Below are 23,301 nucleotides of genomic sequence, written 5' to 3' on the forward strand. Positions count from 1 at the left end.
TATGAGTCCAAAAAAGATGTTGATAGCTATGAATTGCTTTTGAGAAGTCCAGTGAATGAGTTATACCCAATTTGCAATTCTATCCTCCAACAGGGCAAGCGACATTTCTCGAAACGCGTAACAAAAAGCTGTGCTACTACAAATTGGATGTCATCCAACTGTCAAAGAGCCCACTATGATAATCTGCTGTAAAGGCTTTTGTGAGTCGATTGACACCTTAGCTTCACCACAAAGAAATTAATTTGCAAATGCCCTCTAAAATTTTACATTATCCTGGCGTATACTCTATAATCTATGGACAAAGAAGGTAAAATCAGCCTCAATGATGAAATGAAATCCCATGCGTGTGCTGATTACTAACGTTCATTGCTTTCATCGTACATTTACGCCACATGTTTATCTTTTGGCCAGTTTGTACACCACTTGATGTAGTACTTTTTGTTACTACGGGACACACTTGCTCGTGACGGTGTAGTACAAAAGGCGTGGTCCATGCGTTCTCCATCGCACTGCCACATCGCTGACTACTTGTGTGATTCCAAAGGTTCAAGTCCACAACTGTTCTTTGTTTTACGTATTGTTTTCTCATTGTCGGTCAGCAACGAATGACGTTTTTAACATGACGCTGAATGGCTCCAGCTGATATCGTTTCAACCCGTGTCGTTGGCTAATCGTATCAAAGTCAAACACATGTAGGCCTGCCGGGGGAAAAGAAATACTAAAGCTTTATTACATGTGAACTATTATTTTGTGGCAACATGCCTCAGACGTGCGTGTCTATATAAGAACAGAGGAAACACTTTGCCTTGATTATCAAACTGGTGAAGCGTATACAAGCAGCTGGAATTAATTAGAACACGATGGAAAATGACACGAGTTCGTCCATCACGTTTTCGTTAGCCGTCGCCTCGTTGGTTTTGTTTCTTCTTTACAGGTGAGCTTTTTTTTTTGATTAATTGAATTCCATATCTAATTTATATTGTTAATTGAATACTGCTAGATACTTGACGTCAACGTTCACGTATTTCTCTGAACGCGGAATTCCCGGCCCGAAACCCGTCCCGATATTCGGGAATTTGTGGGGCATTTGGCGAGTGGTAAGACAAATTGTGGTTATCTGTAAGGATAGAAGATCATTTGAATTAAGTGCATCATTTTCTTGCTCGTTAATGTCAAAAAGAATTTACCTCAGCACGATCGGGAATTGGTGAAAAAATACGGCAAGATCTTCGGCTACTTCGATGGCTCCAATCCCAGTCTGTGGGTCACCGACCCTAAAATCATTAAGGCTGTTTTTATCAAAGATTTTGACCACTTTATCAATCGTCGGGTATCAAATTACATTCTTGTCTTTTCACTACTTCTTCTTACATTTTCACATTCTTGCTGATTTTTGAATTTTGTACGCAGAACATGACGTTCGAAAGCAAAATCGTTCGTCGGATGGTTAGCAGCGCCCGCGGCCAGGAATGGAAGGATATCCGCTCATCCATCACACCGGCTTTCACTTCGGGAAAAATCAAACGAGTCAGTCTGTTTGCAATTCTTTAACTACCTTGATTCCAAAAATGATCTCGTTGAAATAGATGTCCACCTTGATCAAAGCGTGCGCCGATCAATTGGCAATCAAATTCGATACAATCGTAGCAACTGAAGGGAAATTGAACGCTAAAATGTATAGCTTTACGATCCATCATAGCTCTTCTTTAAATGATTGTTAGTATCATTTTTTGGATAGACAGTTTAGCGCTTTCACGATGGACGTGATAGCCCGATGTGCTTTTGGCATGAAGATTGAAAACTTGGGTGGAAAGGACGACCAGTTCATGGCGAGAGCGAAAGCCATTTTCAATCCACCCGTCAACAAGACACCATTAGCAGTGATTCCTTGTTAGTTTGAAAAATGTTACACTTCAGCAAAATCATTCATTTTGAATTACTATGGCAGTTATTTATCCCAAATTGATTCCTATATTGGGTGAACGTCTCTTCCTTACCGAAGGCTTCCAGTATTTCATTAAACTATTAGAGAACTTGATCAAGGATCGAACGGCATCAAAGCAGGTGATTACCTTTAATAACTTCACACTCCGACAAAGAACCAAATTGTTTGACTTGTTTTTCGTATGCAGAAATACCAGGATTTCGTACAGGTGGCCACAGAAGCCATTACCGAATACAAGAAGGAGGTCGAAGGCAAGCCTGTGCCTAAATGGAACAAGGAAGAAATTGAGGAGATAGTTATCGCCCAGGTTTGCCTGACCCTTTCGCCCGCTTTCTTTGCGCGTTATTTACCAATCGTCTCTTCATTTTTTTTCCAGTCGGTCCTCTTCCTGTTGGCCGGGTTCGATACGACGGCCACGACGTTGACCAACATCATCTTCCTTTTGGCTTTAAACCCGCAGATCCAAAGCCGATTACACGACGAAATAGCGAAGAAGATAGAGATTTTCGTAATAACGGACAACACTCAAGTGTCAATAAAAATTAACTTACGTTCTGTTCCTTATCAGGCAGAATTGAACCACGAAATGCTTATCGACTTTCCTTACATCGACCAGGTCATCAACGAAGTGCTGAGAATGTATCCACCAGTTCCGAGGTAAATATGGCACCAGAATCCTGCTTGTCTAATCTTGTTGGCCTTTTAATTAACATCTTGCCGTGCATAATAGGGTAGAGAGAGAATGCAACAAGGACGTGATTTACAATGGCATTCAAATCCAGAGAGGTACCATCGTTACCGTCCCATCGTTTGCTCTCCATTACGACCCGGACAATTATCCGGAGCCGGAGAAATTTAATCCCGATAGGTATCATACCATTTTCTATTATCTTCAAAATATTCTTGATAACACTTAATGCTTTAAATAAAAAAGGTGGACCACTGATAATAAAGCTGAACGTAATCCTTATACCTTCTTGCCATTCGGGATGGGTCCTCGGAACTGCGTCGGGATGCGCTTTGCTATGGAAGAAATTAAAATAGCGTTGTGCACGATGATACAGCGGTTCCGCTTCTTTCCAGTCACTGAAACACCGGTATTTCGTTCAACCCAATCAATTTTAACTCACCCTATTATTTTTTTTTTGTTTGGGATTTTCAGGAGACGATGCAATTCGAAAAAGGGTTTATGCAAGTGACACAGCCGGTGAATGCTATCGTTGGAATCGAGCATCGTACTGCTGAATGAATCTGTGCATCTTGTGATATTCGTCAGCCACTAGGCTTTTGCCGATTAACGGATCTATATTACCTTGATAGACCCGTTTATCAAGTAACCAGATGCCCGCGTGCAAAATTCCTATTGTCATGATATTTGAAACAGTGTCGGTAAGCGAGACCATTTAGTTTTTACAATACATTGCATTTGTTGTTTAAGTTGCACAAGTGTTTGGTCGATACGAAAGGATGCATATATCAATAAAGACCTATGGCCTTACGAAGGGCTGCATAATCTTCCATACCATTTCCATGACGTCAGCATCGTAAAACTCCCTGTGCTTGACGTTTGCAAAAGCTTACGTTACAACAAGTCGTACATTTGCCGCTTTATTTTGGCTAAAAATGTAGACATTGGCGTACATTACAAGCCCCTATAGAAGTATAAAAACAATATTTCAATCGAGATTCGGTTATCAATTTTTCTTCCCTCTAAAAGATGCAACGATCCTTGTGCTTTGTAACGACACATTTCATATCCTATTGGCATCTATTGGGTTCACCAAGTTTCTTGTTATCTCACTTTTTCGAGTTTACACACTGGAATTCTTTACTATCGACATCTATTTCGATCGTTATCTTGAATAACGACACGCTTCAACAACGAGCCACGCCACCATCTAGACAACCACATACATTTTTTTTGAACCTCCATATGATCAAATAACAATCAGCATCTTTTGAATGCGGCAGATTCTTTAGCAGAGAAAATTATTCATCAAAGATGGTGACGTTTGTTCCCAGACACCTCAACGTTTATGCATGTGAATAAAAACTATCAAGACAAATTAAGCCCAAATGAAAAAATTAGGTCATGTTCACGAATATATGTGTACAGCAAACTCACGTGAGGATTGTTATCTTGAAGACCTTAAACTTTATGCTCTAATATTGGTTTTTCCCGCTGACATGTGTACCGATTAGCCTATGTTTGTTTGATATTTCTTAGTGATGGGGAAATCCACTCTGTACCACAACGAGCTGCAGACCCAATCCAAATATTTTTCTACCCCAAGATATGATTTACGAGTTGCTGCTTTCAGATATCACGAACGCTTTGCCAGTAGCAACAAGATCACGCCATTAAGGAAAAACCACTCGTGATGCAGTTTTATCAAGCGCAGTATTTGTTCAAGTAGAATCATTCGGTATCATTCAGTTTTTTTTTTCCGCGCCGTTTTGCATAAGGGGGGTTAGGTGTCAAATGAACAGATGAATTTATCGACGCGTATTTACGAAAAGTCTTGTTTTTATCTCCTCTTGTAATGAAAACGTAAAAATCACTTCCACAATCAGACACACCGTTGGTTTTTAATTTCTTTCATTATTGAAATGCTACACATTCACAAAGTCAAACAATTGGTTCAAAAGAATCCATTTTTCTTTCAGATCCAAAGTAATTGTCTTTTTCATACTCGTCTCCAACGACCTGATAACATTTCAAAAGTCAAATTTTTTTAAAGGCGTACACCAACTACAGTTAAGCCAGTTGACACACCTCTTTGCGTCAACATCAGTTAATAATTGCACCTATATAAATAGGACAAAGCGATCTGGACGACTGAGCAGTTTTTGAACCGATAGCGTCTCAAACCAAGACCAAAAAATGGCGTGGAGATCTTCGTTCCAAAGAGTTACATTACTGGCTAATCAAAGAGCTGTGTTTACCGGAGTCATCAATCATCAACAAGTGGCTTTAAGTAATTTGGTTTCTCCGGCACGCGAGCCTCGACCATCGGCTTCTACTAAAATCGAAACGAACATCGTCAGTTCTCGTCACAGCGATTGTCCACTTCACGAAACGACGATGGTCAATCGTTTTTTTGATAATGCCACCCGGTATAGCAAAAAAGTCGCATTGGTATGTAAAATGATTGTTGATTATCATTTATATTTTTTAAATTTGCAAATGAAAAAAACAAATGAGCGAACTTATTGAAATAGGAATGTGGAATTACTGGACGCAAATACACGTACGAAATGCTGGTCCATCTCATTCGTCGATACGGAAGCGCGTTGACGCGAGCCGGATTCAAGAAAGGCGAAGTGATGGCCATCATTTCGCCAAACGTTCCCGAATTCGCCATCGCACTGCTCGGAGCTTCTGGTATCGGCATGCCCGTTGCCTTGGTCAATCCCACATTCACGCCAGGTATACACCAGTGTTTTATATGAATGTGATAAACGTTGTACGTAACGTCGTCTATCTCTTGAAATTGTTGTACAGCTGAAATAGCTCGCCAACTGTCTACTGCTGGAGCTACGGCTATTTTCGGTGTTGCCCCTATGGCTGAGTTACTCAAACAGGTGGCTCAACTCTGCCCATCTGTCCGGCGCATCATCTTGCTCGGCCCTCCTCAAGAAGGATTTGTTTGTTTTCAAGAGATGCTCCAGGATTCCGGAGATCTGTTTAACGAGAATATAGACGTATAAAACATTGTTACAATTTTGATTTAAAATTTCGCTTAATCTTTCAAACTTTATTTACTTTCAATCCAGATTGATGTTATGAATGACACGTTCATACTTCCCCATTCGAGCGGCACTACCGGTAAATTGTTTCTGATAACGTCGATGAATTCGCGTTTTATGATTCGCCTTTATTTATGCAGGAGTGCCAAAAAATGTTATGCTTACAAACTTCAACGTCGGCGCTAACGTTACCCAGAACATTTATCCCGGCACATCCAAGAATCAACTAGCAACAGGTAATTTAAAGAAAAATCAAAAACAATGTTAATGTAACATTATTTCTATAACAATCCGAATTTTGGCAAGCAGATCAGTACCAAGAAACCCACATTTGCATACTGCCTTTCTTTCACTCCTACGGTGTCAGTGGCATCCTGTTGATTGGCTTTGATTTGGGTGCCAAACTTGTGACTTTGCCCCGTTTCGATGCAGCTAGTTACCTGAAAGCTATAGACGATTACAAGGTATTTTTTGAAACAATATTTCATTTGAATAGTATTTTTTTATTAATACAAATTCTTTTTGTCTGTGTGTGTGTGTATGCGTATTAACTAAAGCCAACTCTGCTGCATATTGTACCGACTCTAGCACATTTATTCATTAAACATCCGGCACTGAAAATGGAAAGCTTCCAGAGGATACACACCATCTTCTGTTCGGCATCTCCACTAGGAGAGAAAACGGCAACCCAACTGCAAGACAAATTCAACATGCCAGACCTCCTCATTCAACAAGGTAAATTTAAGTTGAAAAACTTGCAAAAATTAGTGCAAGCCGAAAAGTTACAAACTCCAACATCTCAATCAACCTCTTCAATTTCATATGCTATTTCTCGACAGGTTATGGACTAACGGAAGTGTCCCCCGGAGCAACTCAAACGCCTTTGAATAACGACACGTTCGGTTCTTGCGGCCGCCTCATATCGCGAACCAAAGCTAAAGTTATCGATTTAGAGAACGGCGTGACTACACTCGGACCTAATCAGCAAGGAGAGCTTTACCTGTCTGGCCCGCAAGTCATGAAAGGCTATTATAACGACCCCAAAGCCACCAATGAAATGATTAGCGAAGATGGTTGGCTACGCACTGGCGATGTGGCCTATTACGACGAACAAGGCAATTTTTACATCGTCGATCGATTGAAAGAGCTCATCAAAGTCAAGGGATTCCAGGTAATTTGAAATGGTATTGTATTCTTCCGTCCGTTCTCGTGAAACTGAAACGTGTGAATCGTTTGGATGAAAAGGTTGCCCCGGCCGAGCTTGAGGACATTCTTGGATCACATCCGGCAATAGCCGAAGCTGCTGTTATCGGCATCCCGGATGAACATGCAGGCGAACTTCCTCGAGCTTACGTGGTCAAGAAACCTGGAATGGAATCGGTCACCGACGCTGAGATTCGATCTTTCGTGGACAGTAAAGTCTCGTCTCACAAGCAAATCAAAGGTGGCATCGAATTCTGCGACGCCCTTCCTAAAAACAACATAGGCAAAGTCCTTCGACGTGAACTGAGAACTCAATTTCATACCAAATAAAAAATACCCATTAATCGAGAAACATAGAGTCATTTTTCGCCGATCTCGCTATAGTATTATCCATTCAAACAAAAATTGTACGCATTTAACATTTTCATATTATTTTCTTTTCTTTTTCTCATTTTTGGTTTTATAAAAAACACTGTCATTCATACGTGTTGCCTGCCATATACGGGGGCTAGTTCAAATATAACATGATGTACTAACCCTTTTGTGGGCTTTTCGTGCACCTGTTACCTGTTATGGACAACCAAAGCTGGTTGCAGTAGCAGTTCAAATATTTGTTTGTTTTTTTATGAAAAAGTAATGTGCAGTTTATTCATTCTACATGTTAAAACAAAACAAATAAAAAAAGCCATCGGCATATCGGGGGTACCATTCGAATTGTTCAGGTGTTGTACGAGTAGCAAAAAAAGATAAACGACATTGGATCTGGGTCTTATTAACCTCGTGCGGCGGCTAGAGCGTGAGCAGCCAAATGAGCGCGGCGTGCGGCAGCGACTTCGGGAGTCTCCTGGACTGGCTGTGGCATAGCCCATGGCATGTTAGCGTAGCGAGCGGGCAAGAATGCAAAAACACCATTAGCCAAGGCAGCTTCGTTGTAAGCGCGGTAATGTTCGATCGTCGCGGCCCTCACTTCGGGAGTGTCTTCAACAGATCGTTTTCCTCGAGCAAGAGCGTGAGCGGCCAAGTGAGCGCGACGAGCCGCAGCAACTTCGGCCGTTTCCTGGACTGGCTGGGGCATGGCCCAAGGCATGTTGGCGTAGCGTGCTGGCAAGAATGCAAAAACACCATTAGCCAAGGCAGCTTCGTTGTAGGCGCGGTAGTGTTCGATGGTGGCCGCTTTCACTTCGGGAGTGTCTTCAACGGAGCGTGCACGACGAGCGACAGCGGCGTGAGCGGCCATATGGGCAGCACGAGCGGCTGCCACTTCAGCCGTTTCCTGCGCCGGTGGCTGGAGGGCCGAGTACGGGAAGTAGAGGTACGGATTGTAGTTCCATCCGGCCGGAAACTGGGCAGAAGAGATGCAAACGACTGCGAGCAAGATGGCGAGAATCTGCGCGCCCATTTCGAAACGGAAAGAACGTTCAATTAGCAAAATGAAAGATATTTGAAACGAAAAGATGTTCAACTTACATAGACCTTCATGTCGATTCGCTTTTTTTGATTGTGAGCCGAGCGGAATTCGAAGTGGAATTAACGAAAACCTAGGGGACTTGGGCACGCTTATATACTTGTGTGCGATTTTGCTTTTTTTTTCTTGCCTGCCAGCAAGGTTATCTATTTAGTTTGGAAAAAAAATGCTTCAGTTCTTCCGCATACGTGCATTCCTTTTCGGCCGAGAGACCTGCTGCCTCCTCCTTTCTCTTACTGTAAAAGCCAGCGGCCATTTCCAATGTAATTGATTCATTTTCGTTGTTGGGGTGGAGCTATGCTATTCGTCTTGTAAGCTCCATCTTTGCGTTGACATCGTATCAAACGTTTGAAAGAAAAAAAAAAAGAAAAATGCAGACCAAATCAAGCAGCTCTGCTGACCTCGAACATCTAAACCGGTAACCAAGTCTCACGCCCAAAACGTCAACAGAAATATGAAAGTGAAAAAGCATTTGGACATTTGTCTCGATAACGTATGAATTATTAGCGTGCGTGAAACGATTCAGATTGTTTATTAACACGGTAATGTTGTCTTTTGCACTTGACAATCCAATTTTCGATGCTGACGGTTGACTTGGCCGTTCGAAATGCGCACGCGAATGCACGCTCGCGTTTCGCTCCCGTCAAAGTAGCACTTGAAACACTTACACGCACGGTACATAGTCAAGGAGATTTTGCTTGGCTATTTTGCATCTTGTTTAGGTGTTCACCCATAATAGCATTAGAGGAATAGTACAAGTAGAAATAAATCTGGCCTTAACCGGTTTAGTTTTCTGATTGAATGTTGCATCTGTTAACCTTGACAAATCATGAAACTATCCATTTTCCTTTTTTTTTTCAACTTGTCGGTTCGGATTGAATCGCACGCAAGCGATGTTGTAATCATGATCGTGTGGCCTAATGGATAAGGCGTCGGACTTCTATAGCCATAAGGTATGAGCTATCCGAAAATTGCGGGTTCGAGTCCCGCCACGATTAATTGTTTAATATTCAACACAATTGAATAGCAGATTCATTCCAACAGTGCATCACGATGCAACAGTCGAGCAACTCGCATCCAGCTGGGCCATAACTGATAAACTGATTTAATTGCATGTTAGATTCACATGTGCTCCCAGTACATCATTGGCTACGAATAGCACCGCTGAAATAAATTTTAATATTTAAAAAAGGAAATTCAAAACCTATTTAGGGAAATGCAAAATGTGTGCAGGTCGATTCACACAAAAATTGGGGTAGCGAAAAAGGGAAGACGTTCTCTTACGAAATGTCAGGACCTTCTATCCAAAATAGTTTTGCTCTCATTTTTCCTTTCTATGCTAGAGCCGAGGGCAAGGTTGCAAAGCCTAGAATTGGAATCTTCCGGATTTGATGGACGAAATCCTGCGCTTGTCAGCCTTCCAACTTTTACCTTCATGTGACCCACAAAATAGAAATAGGAATGGCCCTGCTAGCACTCAAAATAAAAATAGGAAAATGGTAGTCCAATTAAAGCTCAAGTAGAACTTCCGAATAATTGATAAATGAATTCCTCAGAAATAAGAACAGCCAACTATGTATAGACAATTAGGATTGATTTTCGATTGAGATTTAGGGCATGTCTGCGATGGATTCGCAAGAATCACCTTAACGTGAGAGCCTTTTTCGTTGTTGGCATGGCAATGAAACCGCCATAAAGTGAATCGATGGCTTTGGTAAGGAAGGATTGCCCCTTTTCCACGTAGATGGTTGCATTACAGTACCAATTTTCTTTGGCTTGAGCACACGCAGCTAAGAATTACTGGCCCATACCTGTAATTGGAGATTGTGAGAGATAAAGTTCCGAATCACTGTTCCTAATGCGATTGTCCTTTCAGGCGTCCGTCACGTTCAGCTTTTACTTGTATGTTACTGGCCTAGCATGTAGCCCATCAGTTTGACGTAATTGCAGCTGAACTTAACAGCAGAGTACTGTGCAAACTAGCGTTATTCGATATACGCTGAATATGACACACGTCGATTTAAACTTATCAGTTTCACTTCCATCCATTTTCCCTTTTCCAGCGAGACATTTAATAGAGACATAATTTTTTTTTTTTTTTATTGCAAAACGATTGATAAAAAACGATTTCAGAAACAAAACAAAACAAAACAAAAAAAATGGTCAGAGACGAATGAAGCCGGAATGCTGTTCGATTTTAATCGACACGGTAAGCAACGGCGTGTCCAGGGGTGAGGATGGTCTTGGTCAGAGTGGCGTCACGAACGGGCACAGCTGGAGCAGCCACGACAGCGGGGGCAGCGAAGTTGTAGGCGAAAGGAGCAGCGGCGTAACCGTAGTTGTAAGCGAACGGAGCGGCACCGTAGCTCATGATCTGGCGTTTAGCGCGGATTGGAGCAGCTGGGGTAGCGGCGGCCTTAGCCTCGGCGTACTTGATGGCGAATTCCGCCTTGGCGGCAGCTACCTCGGGCGTGTCCTGAACTGGAGCTGGGAGAACAGCAACGGGGGCAGCAGGGACGTATCCGGACTTGGCGGCAGTAACAGCGGCAGCGTGCTCAGCCTTAGCTTTGGCGACTTCTGGGGTGTCTTGGACCTGAACAGGTGCTACCAAATTGGCGAAGGGAGAAACTGGCAGGTCGTTGGACAAGACGCGGAAGCCGCGGTGGTCGGCGGTGTATGAAACGCGGACCTCTTTACCCTCCGGGTTGATGTAAGCGTAGCTGCCGATCTGGTTGCCGAGTGCATCGCGGTAGTTGGTGGACGCCTGTCCGGGATGAGCGTAGCCGAAACGGGCCTGGCCTAGCTCATCCTGTGCGTGGAACTGGCTGGCGGAGAAAGCGGGGTAGCCATAAGCAGGGTATGCGGCACGGACGGGATAGGAAGCAGGGACGGTAGCAGGGACGGCAGCAGTGCGAACACCAGTGTAGGGGTAGTATCCTCCGTAATATCCAGCATATCCAGGATATCCAGCAAATCCACCGAGTCCGTATCCGTAGTTACCAAAGTATTGGGCTTGGGCGGCAACAGCCAACACCAACAGGCAAGCAATCTATCAAAGTAAATTAAACACACCCAAAGTATTGTTTAAATTGATTCGGTTCTAAGTGATGGAAGAAAAATGCTGAAACTATCATCGAGTTTTACCGTGGACTTCATCGTCGTTCGCTTAAGGTGAGTAGGAGAGGAGCTCGGTAAGAATGCTATTGATCGACTCTTGCCCGGCGTTTTTATACTCGTCCATCTACGCCAGAAGCCACTGTGAGCATCCAAGGTAGTCAAGTCAAAGACAAGTCTGCAGGTTTCTCACTTTTTTGCCTTGACAACACCCTTAATCATGGACATCGCGATTCGCGTGCGGGATTGCTTGACGGCCTTGCTGTGAGCTAAGATGTTACCAACTCATTTTTTATGATTCTTTCCTGTCTCGTATTACCTTTTGAAAAATGCGATCGAATTTCACACAATAAAAAAAAATGGGCTTTTACAGTTTGCATCAATATTTGCTGTGCCTTAAAGGAAATTATTCATTGTGCGCTTAATTAGTGTAGTATATTCACATCTCGGCAATATGCTAATAGAAATGTATATGAAAGCTGCATCAAGCTTCTTTCCAGAGCTGATTATTTTGGGGCTTTATTTGAACTAAAAAGTTGTGCGCGTACTTTTAATTACATAATTTAAATTACCGTATATTCATAAAACACATGTCAGCATACTTTGTGCTCAACATTTGAAACATTTTTCTGCTGAACTGTTTCGTTCTTCTACGCCATTGCTTTCGGCAAAGTTATGAGACGTGAAAGGTGATTCTAAAGTAAAGAGTTCTTCATCGTTATTGTTTAGTCAGTACGGCTTTAGTTTTCAAATACCAAAGCCATATGATGTCCGGCCTATTGTTCCCAACACTGTCGTAATGATGGGTTTGATTCATCGCCTCATCATCTTGGCATTTCTCTGCCACAACAATCTGTAATTTTCGGTTCAAGAAGGGACTTGATAAGGTCGATGAAGGGAACGGGGCAAGTCAAGCTATCCTGCTCTATTCACGCATATTTCTTCGCAACGAGATCGTGTTAGAAGAGTCTTTCCTATTCGGAATTGGACCCATAATGGAATGATGTATGGTCGACGTGCCGAAATAGGCTATTTACCAGTCAAATCAAAAACAAAAGATTTCAAAAACAATGACCAGATTACTATATTTCTCTTTCTTAACAAGCGACAAAAGCAGGGCAAGGATGAGCTCCACCTCGGTGATTAGCTCCGACGTGAGCGGGTCCAGGGTGAGCTCCCCCGATTTGACCAGCACCAACATGGGCAGGGCCGGGATGGGCTCCACCGATCTGACCGACTCCGACGTGAGCGGGGAATGGATGAGCTGCTCCGCTTTGACGTTTCACGCGGGCTTCCGTAGCTGGGGTGGCGGGAGCAGCAGCCTTGGCAGCTGCAACGGCCACAGCGTGTTCAGCCTTAGCTTTGGCTACTTCTGGGGTGTCTTGAACCTGGACGGGAGCTACCAAATTGGCGACGGGAGCGACGGGCAGGTCGTTGGACAAGACGCGGAAGCCGCGGTGATCGGCGGTGTAAGAAACACGGACCTCTTTTCCTTCGGGGTTGAAGTAAGCGTAGCTGCCGATCTGGTTGCCGAAAGCATCGCGATAATTGGTAGCTGCCTGTCCGGGGTGGGCGTATCCGAAACGAGCTTGGCCGAGTTCATCTTGAGCGTGATACTGACTGGCAGTGACAGATGGGTAGCCATAATTAACGGGGTAGGTTGCAGGGACGACAGCAGGAACGGCAGCAGGGACGGCAGAAGTGCGAACACCGGTGTAGGGGTAGTATCCTCCGTAATATCCAAGATACCCACCGAGTCCGTATCCGTAATAGCCAAAGTATTGGGCGTGGGCGGCAACAGCCAACACCAACAGGCAAGCAATCTGTCAGCCATAGAAATTCGAGTGAAACAATAGATTAATTCAAACCTCGGCTGAGCAAATGAAACAATAATGAATTATTCAATTATTATCTAAATCTTTTACCATGGATTTCATTGTAGTTCTCGTGTAAAGAATGAGCTGGGGATGGATACTGAAGACATGCTGCTGCCCTATGTCTTTTATACCCGTTCACTTGGCCAGATTGGCAGTGAAACATCGAAGGCCGTCTACGAAAACGAATGCTAGACGATTCCTTATCGTGTAGTCCTTGATGTCCACGCCCTATGCGATAGGAACGCACCCGTTGTGTTCAAAAACGTCATGATGGCCTTCCCCGATCCTACGTGTCTATTAACTTGTTTTTTTTACCTTCCCTTTCTGTTCTGAATGTATGGCCTCGCAAATTTGCTCAGAGTACCAATATCTCTGATTCATTCGATTCTCCTATTCGGCTATGGAACTTGAATATAGATAACTCTACGTGAATCTATAAAAAACACCCACGATTTAAAAAGACATAATTATCAGGAAATCTAAGACTACTAGAAATGAGCGTTTAAATTTGGTTGATAAAAAATTAGATTTCATCGAATGATTTTATTTTGCATAGCCTAGTACGTCTGTTTTAACCGTCGTAGATGATTGAATAATAAAAAAAATATTGTCAACTTTTATTCAGTTTATTTACTCTTCAGAGTCAGAAACAGCAAATACAAACTACTGATGCGGTGGCCACCAGTCCAACGCCCAATCGAAACGCGCATACGTCGTACACTTGACGTGTTCCATCGAAACGCTTCCGTCGCAAGGTGTGCAGTGCCTCCTGTTGGGCGTGCCCGGCTTATCAATCCAAAAGCTGAGCGCCTTTTGCGTTTTGAAGAAATGCTCGTACGTGTCTGTCTCCATGCCGTACGTCGCATCATAATTGGGATCCTGGTTCGCCGTGTACGCCTCATTCTGAGTGGAATGATCCACACGATGGCGGAAGTTGGACGGGAACCAATCGCGGCCATCGCGGTCATGAAACATGTAAATCCTGTTGGCATTGCCCGATTCCCTGTCGGTGTATCTATTTGAGTCGAGTTCATTTTCGACAATGCAGCGCAGGTAGTGATAGCGATCCTTGCAGAACGTGCAGACTCGTCTCTTATCGAAATAGCAATTGCGTACCGTTAGCAGATTGACCCACCATTCGATGCTGAAATCCATGAGTTGAACGGCCACTTGTAGCCGTTCGTACGAGTTCGGTGGATAGCGTCGAATCAAATCGATGGCTTTCGTGTTGGTCATGTCGTAGGACGACAAATTGCCAATGACCTTTGGAACGTAAATCGGAGCGGCTGTTGGGCAAATGACCGGCTGACAATTCCACACAGTGCACGGCGGATGAGTTGGACAAGGTCGACAGGCCTGAGGTGGAACGTTCGTGCAAGGGACGGCCGGTATGGGCGGACAAGTCGGTGCGAAATTGCAAAAAGGTAAATTATCCGGTGGGGCAGGGCAGTTGGTCGGAGGAACTGGTGGGGGGCAAGCAGCGCTAACATCGAGCTTGTTATCGATTACAGCGTTGCCGGTGGATGGTTGGGGTGGAACACAGAATACGTAGTAAACCACCAGTGCCGAAGCCGTCATTAAAACCAATCCGATAACAACGAAAACAAGGAAAAGGAACTGATTCTTCGAACGGCCATTTCCCAAGTTCATCTTCGTTTGTGGTGAAGACATTTCTGGATTTAAAAGCGCGTCATAGAAGCTGTCATTTTATGTAGGAAAACAGATGTTTAAACTCTGTTCGACAACATGAAATGGCCTGGCAATTCGCTTAACTTACATTCGAAACATGTTCTGGTGTTACTTCATTATTGACATTTCATTTGAACGGAATATTACCCACCAATTTCAATCAAAATAACGCCAATGAAACAAACGGAAATGCTAGTGATCGTTTGTCCAAAGAAACCGTCGTTTGCTTCGCTGGAGAAATCTCATGGATATACGCTTTCCTATTGCTATATTATTTTTCTCATTACTTTTACGAGTATGAGAAAAAAAAAGCATAAACGAAATCTCATATGAATTAAAACCACTGAAGCCAAAGACTTCACAGCATTTCCGGCAGAGGGTGTGGCCTCCTTCACAGCCGAGCACACACACGCACACACGACATTGAATTACATTAGTCTAAAGCTTGGCTTTGGTTACGTAATCTTCGGCCCATGTAGTAACACGTTTATTTTTCTTTGTAGCCAGTCGCCAATGACGAACCATGTTCCAGACCATAGTCAACTTGCCTGCAGCGTCACCGATTAACGACAAGCCTATTTTCGTTGTTAGCGTGACGTAACGAAAACAAACCAAAAGAAAAAGGGGAATTTCGGATGCGTGCCTGCGGGCAACTGTGCGCGCGCACCATGGATGCGAACGAAAAAAAAACCTGTCCAGGAAAAAAAAAACGTAATTGAGTCCTATAGAAGTTTCTCATTTTCTCCAGATGGCCTCCATTCCAACATCCTTCCATTGTTCCCACATCATATGGAGAAATTTTCTGAAAGTAGGCTACAACCATTGAGGCTTAAAGACAATTAGAAAATTCCATAGACGGATTCAGCTGTCTACTACGAATTTTTAAGACCTCTGGGAAAACGTAGACACATAAAAAAAAAATACGTTCAAAAAGCCCTAACAGTAAAAAAATTACTAGCCTGAGGCGTGCGACCTCCCCTTCTGTTTTAGCTTCCGCCTCCCCATAGAATTTTGCCTCCATTGTAGGGTGTGTTCCATCACGTAGACCCCAGTCTGTGAAGCTTTCTATAGTCTAGACCCTAGACGTCCTACAGACAAGTGTACAGTTACAGCTAGTCGTTGGAACTAGCTGGTTCTCTATTTCAAAACATTCCTTTAAGTCTCATTTTTTTTTGAAGTATTACTCCGAATCAGCTTATCTCACATTCCGTTTTTATCCCTGTGTCTTTCCAGTTTTTCTACTCCGTGCGAAACTTGCCACTTCAAAAACTCTTTTTAATTCCAATTTTTTAATTGACATTCGTTGAAGATTTCTCTTTAGTTCTGTAAAACGTAATTTAACAGTTTTCGCATTCCAAGTACGTTTTGCCACTGTTGGATCATCCCCTCCCTTTCGGTATGTTATTTTAAACGGTTTGAGTTTTGCGTCGTAATTCGTTTGAATCGTAGCACAGTATTAACGTGTGATCCATGATATTGATTTTTTTTTTTGCTGCCATTGCAAGTTGTATTGACGTGTTTCTCCATGGAATCCAATAAGCTTTTGGTCCCTAAGAATGTGAAGAGAAAAAATGACGTGGCGTCCGGTGGACTGCGCCCCCTCTGTTTGTTTTGTTTGTCCCACCCTTCCACGATTTCTATTTTTGCATAACATTCAAGTTGTCAATGATATCCACAGAAACGGAGTTGCCTATTTAAGTGTTCTTCAGAGCAACGTAATACGCTTACGGCATAAGCAAGCAAATACATTCAGAGAACTTAGAGTAACGATTACATTGGTCGGGTAGTGCTTAAGACTTAATCGTATAAACCTAAACACATAGAGGCATTTTGCATACCTCAACGTACATACCTTTTTATATGCTATCATCGTAACATTTTTATTTTATTGTGTACACATTAGGTGAACTTGAGAGATGTCGAACTTACGTTCAACTTTTCAAAGGGCACGATTGTTAGCTAACCAAACAAGCAATGGACAAAAAGCCACCATGTGCAATGTAGCTGTGCCATCTAAACCAAGACCGACGCCAGATGCCTCTAAATTTGAAAACAACATCGTCACGTCGCCGTTTCGTGATTGCAAACTCCACGACATGTCGATGGTCCAAAAGCTTTTCGAAAGTGCCAGCCGCTGGCCCTCGAAAATTGCTATGGTAGACTCCATTAGTTCTTTGTTGTCATTCAAAATGCATTTGCTAACGTTTTATTTTATGATTGAATGTTGTAACAGGAATGCGGAATAACTGGACGTAAATACAGTTACGAGATGATGCGCCAATTGATTCGCCGTTTCGGCAGCGCCCTGACTCGAATGGGATTCCAGAAGGGCGAAGTGTTTGCCATCATTTCGCCAAACGTTCCCGAATTCCCTATTGCGTTGTTCGGAGCCTCAGGTGCTGGGATGCCCGTCTCTTTGGTCAACCCTACATACACTCCCGGTGAGTGTAACCCACTTTAAGCGTGCTAACGTATAACAGATTTAACAATTTCATTTGGTTGCTCTTGAACAGAGGAAATGGCTCGTCAATTGTCCATCAATGGTGCCACTGCTCTTTTCGGTGTTGCACCGATGGCCGCGACGTTGAAAGAGGTGGCCCGCCTTTGCCCAACTATTCGACGTGTCATCCTGTTGGGTCCACCTCAGGAAGGAATCGTTTCCTTCCAGGAAATGGCACAAGACTCTGGTGATCTTTTCAACGAAAACCTCGACGTAAGATCAATAATCTACTTCAAATGAATTTTGCAGTATTAATAATTCCTCTACAATATGCAGATTAATGCCAAGGAGGATACCTTTCTGCTTCCCCACTCGAGCGGAACATCAGGTAATAAATTCATGTAAACAGATAATCCCCCAAAACACAAATGCTAACAAAATCCAAATCATAGGATTACCAAAGAGTGTCATGTTGACTCACTTTAACATGAGTTCCAACGTCATGCAATTCTTGGAACCTGGCGGTACCAACCACCGGATGGCTACATCCGATTACCAAGACATTTACATGTGTCTTCTTCCCTTCTTCCACACCTACGGCATCACGATCCTAATGAATACGGGATTCGAAACAGGCGCCAAACTAGTGACGCTGCCACAATTCGATGTCCAAACTTACTTTAAGGCCATCGACGATCATAAGGTATGTTTTCAAATAAAATGCTACCTAACCCAAGCTAATAGTGACACACAATTTTGAACTTTGATTTGTATGACGATACAGCCGACTGCGTTACACATTGTTCCACCTCTTGCATCACTTCTCGCCCAATATCCGGCTCTAAAAACCGAATCATTCAATCGGTTACACACCATTTTCTGCGGTGCGGCTCCGTTAAGCGTTCAGGCGACAGTTAATCTCCTCCAACGTCTAAATGTTCCAAATTTGAGTCTCCAAGAAGGTCAGTTTTTTTTTATTTCTCCTACGAATAAAAATGCCCACCACCCAGATGAAGAATGACATCATTACTCTTTAAAAAGGTTATGGACTTTCGGAAACATCGCCCGGAATTCTAATGTCTCCGTTAGGAAATATCAAGCTCGGCTCTTGTGGTTCTCCCATTTCCAGATCAAAGGCCAAAATTATCGATCACGAGATTGGTGATGACCCTCTGGGACCTTACCAGCAAGGTGAACTCTACGTCGCCGGCCCGCAGGTCATGAAGGGATACTGGAACAACCCCAAAGCGACTCAAGAGATGATTGGTGAAGACGGCTGGCTCCGCACTGGAGACGTCGCCTATTACGATGACGAAGGCAACTTTTACATCGTCGATCGTCTCAAAGAACTCATCAAAGTCAAAGGATTCCAGGTAAAACCTGATGTTCTTTGTATCGTTTTTAAAACCTGTGGTTCAACTGGAATATGATAAGGTTGCTCCGGCTGAGCTCGAGGATATCCTGACCAGCCATCCGGCTGTTGCCGAAGCGGCTGTTATTGGCATCCCTGACGAACAGGCAGGTGAACTTCCACGGGCTTATGTCGTCAAGAAACCTGGAATGGATTCGGTCAGCGATGCTGAAATCGCAGCTTTCGTCAATTCCAAAGTATCGGGCCATAAACAACTGAAGGGAGGCATCCAGTTTTGCACGGCGATCCCCAAAAATAACATGGGCAAGATTCTGCGACGTGAACTACGAGCTCAGTTCGCTAATGCAAAGTAAATTGCTCAAATGACGTAGGAACAAAGTTGTAACTCCCATTGTTTTGTTTTAATCACTTGCTGCGCAATACTTGTTCGCTATTATCACCCACACCGTTTTCAATCTCCTCTTGACTTTTCGTTTTTTAGGGTTTAAGGAATAACAATGTGATCTTTGACTATACTCAATAACCTGACCGAAACACTCAAAGAATTAACGTTGGCGTAAATAAAAAAAATTGTATCATAAAACGTGTCTTCCACAATAACAACAGCAAAGAAACAGTTGAATGTTCTTAATATCAATCACATTGCGATGGGGTTCATTCGTTCAAACTGTGTCCAGATATTCCACTTTAATTATTCATTATCTCACCTAAACTCTCTCGGTCAACTACTTCAAGAGTCTTCTCAAACAAATAAAAGGAATATACGGGTAAGGAACAACTTGCCAACCTTCCAGCGCGTACCTGCTTGCTTTAGAAAACGTTGCCCACCACAAATGTGTGTCATGAAATGACATGAAACATCACAAAGAAAATGGACCAACAGTTTCCTAACAAGGCGAAATATAAACTATTTGAATAACAAAAATAAAAACTGGAAAAATTTCATGATAAACTGAATGACTCCGTCGCCTTATCCGATGCACCGTGAAAACAAAACTGGGTAGGCCTATTCCCGTTGACCTCATCGATAGCCCCAACGTTTTTGCACCCGACGTAAACAAATATTCATATGTGATGAGCCAACAATAAAACTTTAACATTTATAGATATCAGTTTTCCCTACATAAAGAAAGAGAATTTAATCTACAAAGAAAGAAACCCACGTCAGCTGTATGGAGCCCCTATCCAAGTCCCGTTTGAATTTGGATGATGCGTGGGAAAACAACTTTTATGTTTCAGTTATTAAAAAATTATAATGCAATTGTAAATAGTCGATGGACAACAGTGTCTCTCGTATCACAGTTTTCTATTGCACACGTGCACTGCATTCACGTCACGAATTCCGAAGCGCTTATTGTCCGACATATGCGCAGGTGTGCAAACGTACGTGACTAAATATGAGGGCGCATGCAGCTGTAAACGACAAGGTTGTCGTACGTATATACATTTGAACTGCTGCTGCGCATGAGGCATTGGTGTACGTGCACGCTGGAAACACATGGAATCAGTTTCGACCTTGCAGTGTATTACGCTTATTCCATACACACGTTACAATCATTTTGTTTTTCTATTATGACACCTCGTTCTGTTTAAACCGATCCTTCGTCGTTCGTGTTTTGCAATACGCAGGTTTCGTTTGTTGATGTCTGCCGTAAAGTGGCCCATGTAGCCGTTCACTATAGCCAAGTAACCGTTAGATTAAGTGATCGAGTGTACCCGTTTAACACATATGGAATTCGGTTTAAATGTCAACTTTGAAGCATTCCTTTGTACCGTTGTGTATTGATTGGGAATTAACTACAGCCATAGACACCTTCACCCCGTACGTATTTATTATGTCATAAGATCAATTAAGGACAGACACAATGCATTACGTGATTGTGAATAGAGCCAGAAAAAAAAATTCAACTTTTACATTATCAGAATTAAGCGGTTGATCCGATGGGTCCGTACTTGATATTGCCATAGGTGACGCTAGGATTGGCATTGCTGTAGGTAGGACAAGGGCCATTGGGAGGTTTGTCTAACCAACCCATGAGATTGGGATTGTTAATGTCTCCCCACAAGCCCATAGTGAGGACCATTCCATTTTTCAAGCCTTGCGTCATGCTGGCCGATATACCGCCGAGATTATTCTGCCCGTAATAACGGCAATAAGCGTCCGACAAAGAGCTGAAATTCCCCCCAACCTTGCGGAACACAATTTCAGATAGAAATTAGCATTTATTTCCGTGTGTCATGATGTAGTAGAAATTATTCTTACTGTTGGATTGGGAATGATCCTTCCGTTTTGTTTGTAGAAGCGCTGGATCTCTTTTAAATTGCCCGTGTCTGTTCCATTGACGGTGACGAAACGTGTGACGACCGTGAAGGGCTTCGTAGTGTCAAGGCTGAAGTTGCAACCGCGTCCGTAAAAGTTCTTTTGCCCAAGTGTATACGGGACGAAACCGCAGCCTGTAGGCTCGCAAAATTTGGACGCGTTGCAAGTGTGGGTGGCTAGCAAAGTCGTCAAGCTGTTGGACTCTATGATATCTAATTCGTGGCAAGACGGTTTGTTGGTTGCAGCTAACTGGGCATCGCAATAGCCCGTTCCATACACGGGTCCTTTGTAGCCATAGCGCGCCATGCCTCCATCGGCTTCCATTCCGACGAAGAAGAAGGCAGCGTTCAAGCCACAACCGACGGTGGACAAGTCGACGTCGAAACTCAGTTCTCGATTCAACAGATAAACCATTTGATAACTAATTGCAAATTATTTTCATGGTGAGATCGTGAAATTTGGAAAATTGCATTGTTTTTGACATTTTTAAGTCGCATACCTGTTTGTACCGGGACCGGTGGTCAAATATATACGGGGTCCCGGAGCTTTGGCCACGTAGGTGAGGTTCAGATGTGTTCGTGAAGGAGACACAGTCAGACCAAACAAACTTTGATATTCACTAACTGTTGGAATCTGAACATGATTTCAATAATCAAATTCAAGCTATCAGCTTAATAGTATACTGTATATACGTAGACTATAATAGGATTACCTTGTCACAACGCTTGGGATCGTAGCAGAGGTTGTAGTAGACGCCTCTCCAGTTGTTATCGACAACCAAACCAGTAGCTAGTGGTTGACAGTTACCTAAACTGCTGCAAACTTGGACGGTGAAATCAAGAGCTCCTGTTGTACGATCTTTCTGTACATCATTTTCGACTGTATTGCTGGCAGACGTGCAATCAGCTAATGCTAAAATGACTAAAAGAAACGTTACAACCAGTTCTAGAAAACCCAATCTTTGGCCGCAAAGGTTCGACATGTTTGAGCTCGTACAGTTTAGACTACGAATTGTCTGTTCAATGCGTGGGTTAGGAACTATACTGAACTTTTCCCTCACAAAATTCTTCCATTTATTTGCCCCAAACGTAGGGCAGCCAGGGCAACAGAATAGATGATTAAGTCTGGCCGTAACTTCTCCCTTGTTGCCACGCATATGTTTCACATTTGTTCAAATTCTGTGCAATACACGCATGGCTTCGTTAAACGACACGTTGCACCACTTGCGATTGCCCGTATCACATTCGGATGGGGATGAAATAAAAAAAAGGCAACTATAAAACAGATACCACCGGTTTTAATTGGGAATGCTGAATCCAAAATCTTAGGAAATCGGAGTGAATTGAATCCTGTCTAAAAGTTCGGTTTGTTACTGGTAGTGGCTTCGTTGATGGCCATCTTTCTCATGCGGACTTTTCTCATCAGAGCAATGCGGCCCGCTAACAAGTGGTAGCTAAAGGCGTTCACTGATCTTTGCTTTAATTGAATTTTGTCCCGGCTAGAAATGTTTAAAAAAAGCCCAAAACGGATGGTGAGGTCATTGTTCGAAGACGAATGAATTTATATTGTTTCAAATTGCTGGGTATACAGCCTGAGAAACATCTGATTATGGAGTTTTTTTTTTTCGTTTAACTTGTCTGTGAAATTCTCTCCTGCATTTCGTTTTCTTTTTTTTTTCATTTTAATTTTAATTACACACTTGGTCACACACCGTTAGCCTACCCACGCCTTCCGGCCCAGTTGCTGTGGAGAGGGACACCGACCTAGGCAACACGCGTGCCAGAAATAACACCAGCCAAAAAAAAAAAAACGATACACTTAGCATCAGCTTGCACTGGCCATTTCGTTTCTTTTCCCATAAAACAAAGCAGTCACCTGTTTTCAGTGAACATGCAACCATCGCCTGGAAAAATGAAATGAATCACGATGGAAACGAAAAACCAAAGCCATTGACGTACGTGATTTTCTCGCCCTTCTGTAGAAAAGAAATGAAAAATAAACGAAACCAAAAGGACGCGCATGTTGGTGCTGGCAAAGAAATCCCTCCCTCGTGAGTAAAAATCGTTTTCATATTCACTGTTACTTTTTTTTTTTTAATCCACAATCTGTGTTAGACAAATGTCCAT

The 23,301-nt window shown here is 43.0% G+C and overlaps 6 protein-coding genes and 1 non-coding gene across 9 annotated transcripts; 4 read left to right on the forward strand and 3 right to left on the reverse strand.

Moving 5' to 3' along the window:
* The first annotated feature begins 855 nt into the window (after positions 1 to 855).
* Positions 856 to 3,382, forward strand: LOC130701437 (cytochrome P450 3A16-like). Its single transcript, XM_057523418.2, has 13 exons — positions 856 to 934; positions 1,001 to 1,097; positions 1,181 to 1,330; positions 1,411 to 1,527; positions 1,587 to 1,675; positions 1,739 to 1,890; positions 1,949 to 2,064; positions 2,133 to 2,252; positions 2,322 to 2,453; positions 2,514 to 2,602; positions 2,676 to 2,813; positions 2,880 to 3,042; positions 3,108 to 3,382. Exons 1-13 carry the CDS (start codon positions 861 to 863, stop codon positions 3,192 to 3,194), a joined length of 1,524 nt encoding a protein of 507 aa, XP_057379401.1. The 5' UTR covers positions 856 to 860; the 3' UTR covers positions 3,195 to 3,382.
* Positions 3,383 to 4,811: 1,429 nt separating this feature from the next.
* Positions 4,812 to 7,434, forward strand: LOC130701417 (probable 4-coumarate--CoA ligase 3). The gene is made up of 9 exons (XM_057523395.2): positions 4,812 to 5,084; positions 5,168 to 5,375; positions 5,451 to 5,650; positions 5,723 to 5,774; positions 5,836 to 5,931; positions 6,005 to 6,159; positions 6,253 to 6,430; positions 6,535 to 6,866; positions 6,941 to 7,434. Exons 1-9 carry the CDS (start codon positions 4,830 to 4,832, stop codon positions 7,226 to 7,228), a joined length of 1,764 nt encoding a protein of 587 aa, XP_057379378.1. The 5' UTR covers positions 4,812 to 4,829; the 3' UTR covers positions 7,229 to 7,434.
* Positions 7,435 to 7,571: 137 nt separating this feature from the next.
* Positions 7,572 to 8,458, reverse strand: LOC130701499 (cuticle protein 18.7-like). The gene is made up of 2 exons (XM_057523481.2): positions 8,366 to 8,458; positions 7,572 to 8,285 (listed from the first exon to the last, which is right to left on the reverse strand). The coding sequence occupies exons 1-2, from the start codon at positions 8,375 to 8,377 to the stop codon at positions 7,671 to 7,673; spliced, it is 627 nt and encodes a 208-aa protein (XP_057379464.1). The 5' UTR covers positions 8,378 to 8,458; the 3' UTR covers positions 7,572 to 7,670.
* An 811-nt stretch (positions 8,459 to 9,269) lies between these two features.
* On the forward strand, positions 9,270 to 9,361 carry Trnar-ucu (transfer RNA arginine (anticodon UCU)). Its single transcript is given in 2 exon segments — positions 9,270 to 9,306; positions 9,326 to 9,361. It is a non-coding gene; the product is annotated as a tRNA-Arg (tRNA).
* Positions 9,362 to 10,433: 1,072 nt separating this feature from the next.
* LOC130701465 (cuticle protein 7-like) lies at positions 10,434 to 13,515 on the reverse strand. Of its 3 annotated transcripts, none has more exons than XM_059497209.1 (2): positions 13,403 to 13,515; positions 10,434 to 11,412 (listed from the first exon to the last, which is right to left on the reverse strand). In XM_059497209.1, the coding sequence occupies exons 1-2, from the start codon at positions 13,412 to 13,414 to the stop codon at positions 10,561 to 10,563; spliced, it is 864 nt and encodes a 287-aa protein (XP_059353192.1). In that variant the 5' UTR covers positions 13,415 to 13,515; the 3' UTR covers positions 10,434 to 10,560. The 3 variants fall into 3 exon arrangements, with proteins under 3 accessions (XP_059353192.1, XP_057379433.1, XP_057379442.1); XM_057523450.2 differs by lacking the exon at positions 13,403 to 13,515 and adding an exon at positions 11,508 to 11,649; XM_057523459.1 differs by lacking the exon at positions 10,434 to 11,412 and adding an exon at positions 12,537 to 13,300 and having other exon boundaries at positions 13,403 to 13,453.
* A 2,771-nt stretch (positions 13,516 to 16,286) lies between these two features.
* Positions 16,287 to 19,473, forward strand: LOC130701426 (uncharacterized). The gene is made up of 9 exons (XM_057523407.2): positions 16,287 to 16,439; positions 16,947 to 17,199; positions 17,277 to 17,484; positions 17,557 to 17,756; positions 17,820 to 17,871; positions 17,936 to 18,186; positions 18,268 to 18,445; positions 18,525 to 18,856; positions 18,918 to 19,473. The coding sequence occupies exons 2-9, from the start codon at positions 16,960 to 16,962 to the stop codon at positions 19,206 to 19,208; spliced, it is 1,752 nt and encodes a 583-aa protein (XP_057379390.1). The 5' UTR covers positions 16,287 to 16,439; positions 16,947 to 16,959; the 3' UTR covers positions 19,209 to 19,473.
* A 1,144-nt stretch (positions 19,474 to 20,617) lies between these two features.
* On the reverse strand, positions 20,618 to 22,172 carry LOC130701455 (uncharacterized). Its single transcript, XM_057523440.2, has 4 exons — positions 21,888 to 22,172; positions 21,675 to 21,808; positions 21,119 to 21,596; positions 20,618 to 21,044 (listed from the first exon to the last, which is right to left on the reverse strand). The coding sequence occupies exons 1-4, from the start codon at positions 22,155 to 22,157 to the stop codon at positions 20,781 to 20,783; spliced, it is 1,146 nt and encodes a 381-aa protein (XP_057379423.1). The 5' UTR covers positions 22,158 to 22,172; the 3' UTR covers positions 20,618 to 20,780.
* Between the last annotated feature and the right edge of the window lie 1,129 nt (positions 22,173 to 23,301).

Source organism: Daphnia carinata, chromosome 10 (genome assembly GCF_022539665.2).
Source record: "Daphnia carinata strain CSIRO-1 chromosome 10, CSIRO_AGI_Dcar_HiC_V3, whole genome shotgun sequence".
Classification (NCBI taxonomy): domain Eukaryota; kingdom Metazoa; phylum Arthropoda; class Branchiopoda; order Diplostraca; family Daphniidae; genus Daphnia; species Daphnia carinata.

What these genes read in the sequence shown, in the direction of transcription:
- LOC130701437 (XM_057523418.2), top strand. Translation starts at nt 861, where the DNA reads ATGGAAAATGACACGAGTTCGTCCATCACGTTTTCGTTAGCCGTCGCC. An exon ending in ACCACTTTATCAATCGTCGG is followed by an intron (nt 1,331 to 1,410) that starts GTATCAAATTAC and finishes TTTTGTACGCAG; the next exon opens with AACATGACGTTCGAAAGCAA. An exon ending in CTTCGGGAAAAATCAAACGA is followed by an intron (nt 1,528 to 1,586) that starts GTCAGTCTGTTT and finishes TCGTTGAAATAG; the next exon opens with ATGTCCACCTTGATCAAAGC.
- LOC130701417 (XM_057523395.2), top strand. Translation starts at nt 4,830, where the DNA reads ATGGCGTGGAGATCTTCGTTCCAAAGAGTTACATTACTGGCTAATCAA. An exon ending in CAAGAATCAACTAGCAACAG is followed by an intron (nt 5,932 to 6,004) that starts GTAATTTAAAGA and finishes TTTGGCAAGCAG; the next exon opens with ATCAGTACCAAGAAACCCAC. An exon ending in AAGCTATAGACGATTACAAG is followed by an intron (nt 6,160 to 6,252) that starts GTATTTTTTGAA and finishes TATTAACTAAAG; the next exon opens with CCAACTCTGCTGCATATTGT.
- LOC130701426 (XM_057523407.2), top strand. Translation starts at nt 16,960, where the DNA reads ATGTCGAACTTACGTTCAACTTTTCAAAGGGCACGATTGTTAGCTAAC. An exon ending in TTTTCAACGAAAACCTCGAC is followed by an intron (nt 17,757 to 17,819) that starts GTAAGATCAATA and finishes TACAATATGCAG; the next exon opens with ATTAATGCCAAGGAGGATAC. An exon ending in AAATTTGAGTCTCCAAGAAG is followed by an intron (nt 18,446 to 18,524) that starts GTCAGTTTTTTT and finishes CTCTTTAAAAAG; the next exon opens with GTTATGGACTTTCGGAAACA.
- LOC130701455 (XM_057523440.2), bottom strand. Translation starts at nt 22,157, where the DNA reads ATGTCGAACCTTTGCGGCCAAAGATTGGGTTTTCTAGAACTGGTTGTA. An exon ending in ATCCCAAGCGTTGTGACAAG is followed by an intron (nt 21,809 to 21,887) that starts GTAATCCTATTA and finishes AATCATGTTCAG; the next exon opens with ATTCCAACAGTTAGTGAATA. An exon ending in GGATCATTCCCAATCCAACA is followed by an intron (nt 21,045 to 21,118) that starts GTAAGAATAATT and finishes GTGTTCCGCAAG; the next exon opens with GTTGGGGGGAATTTCAGCTC.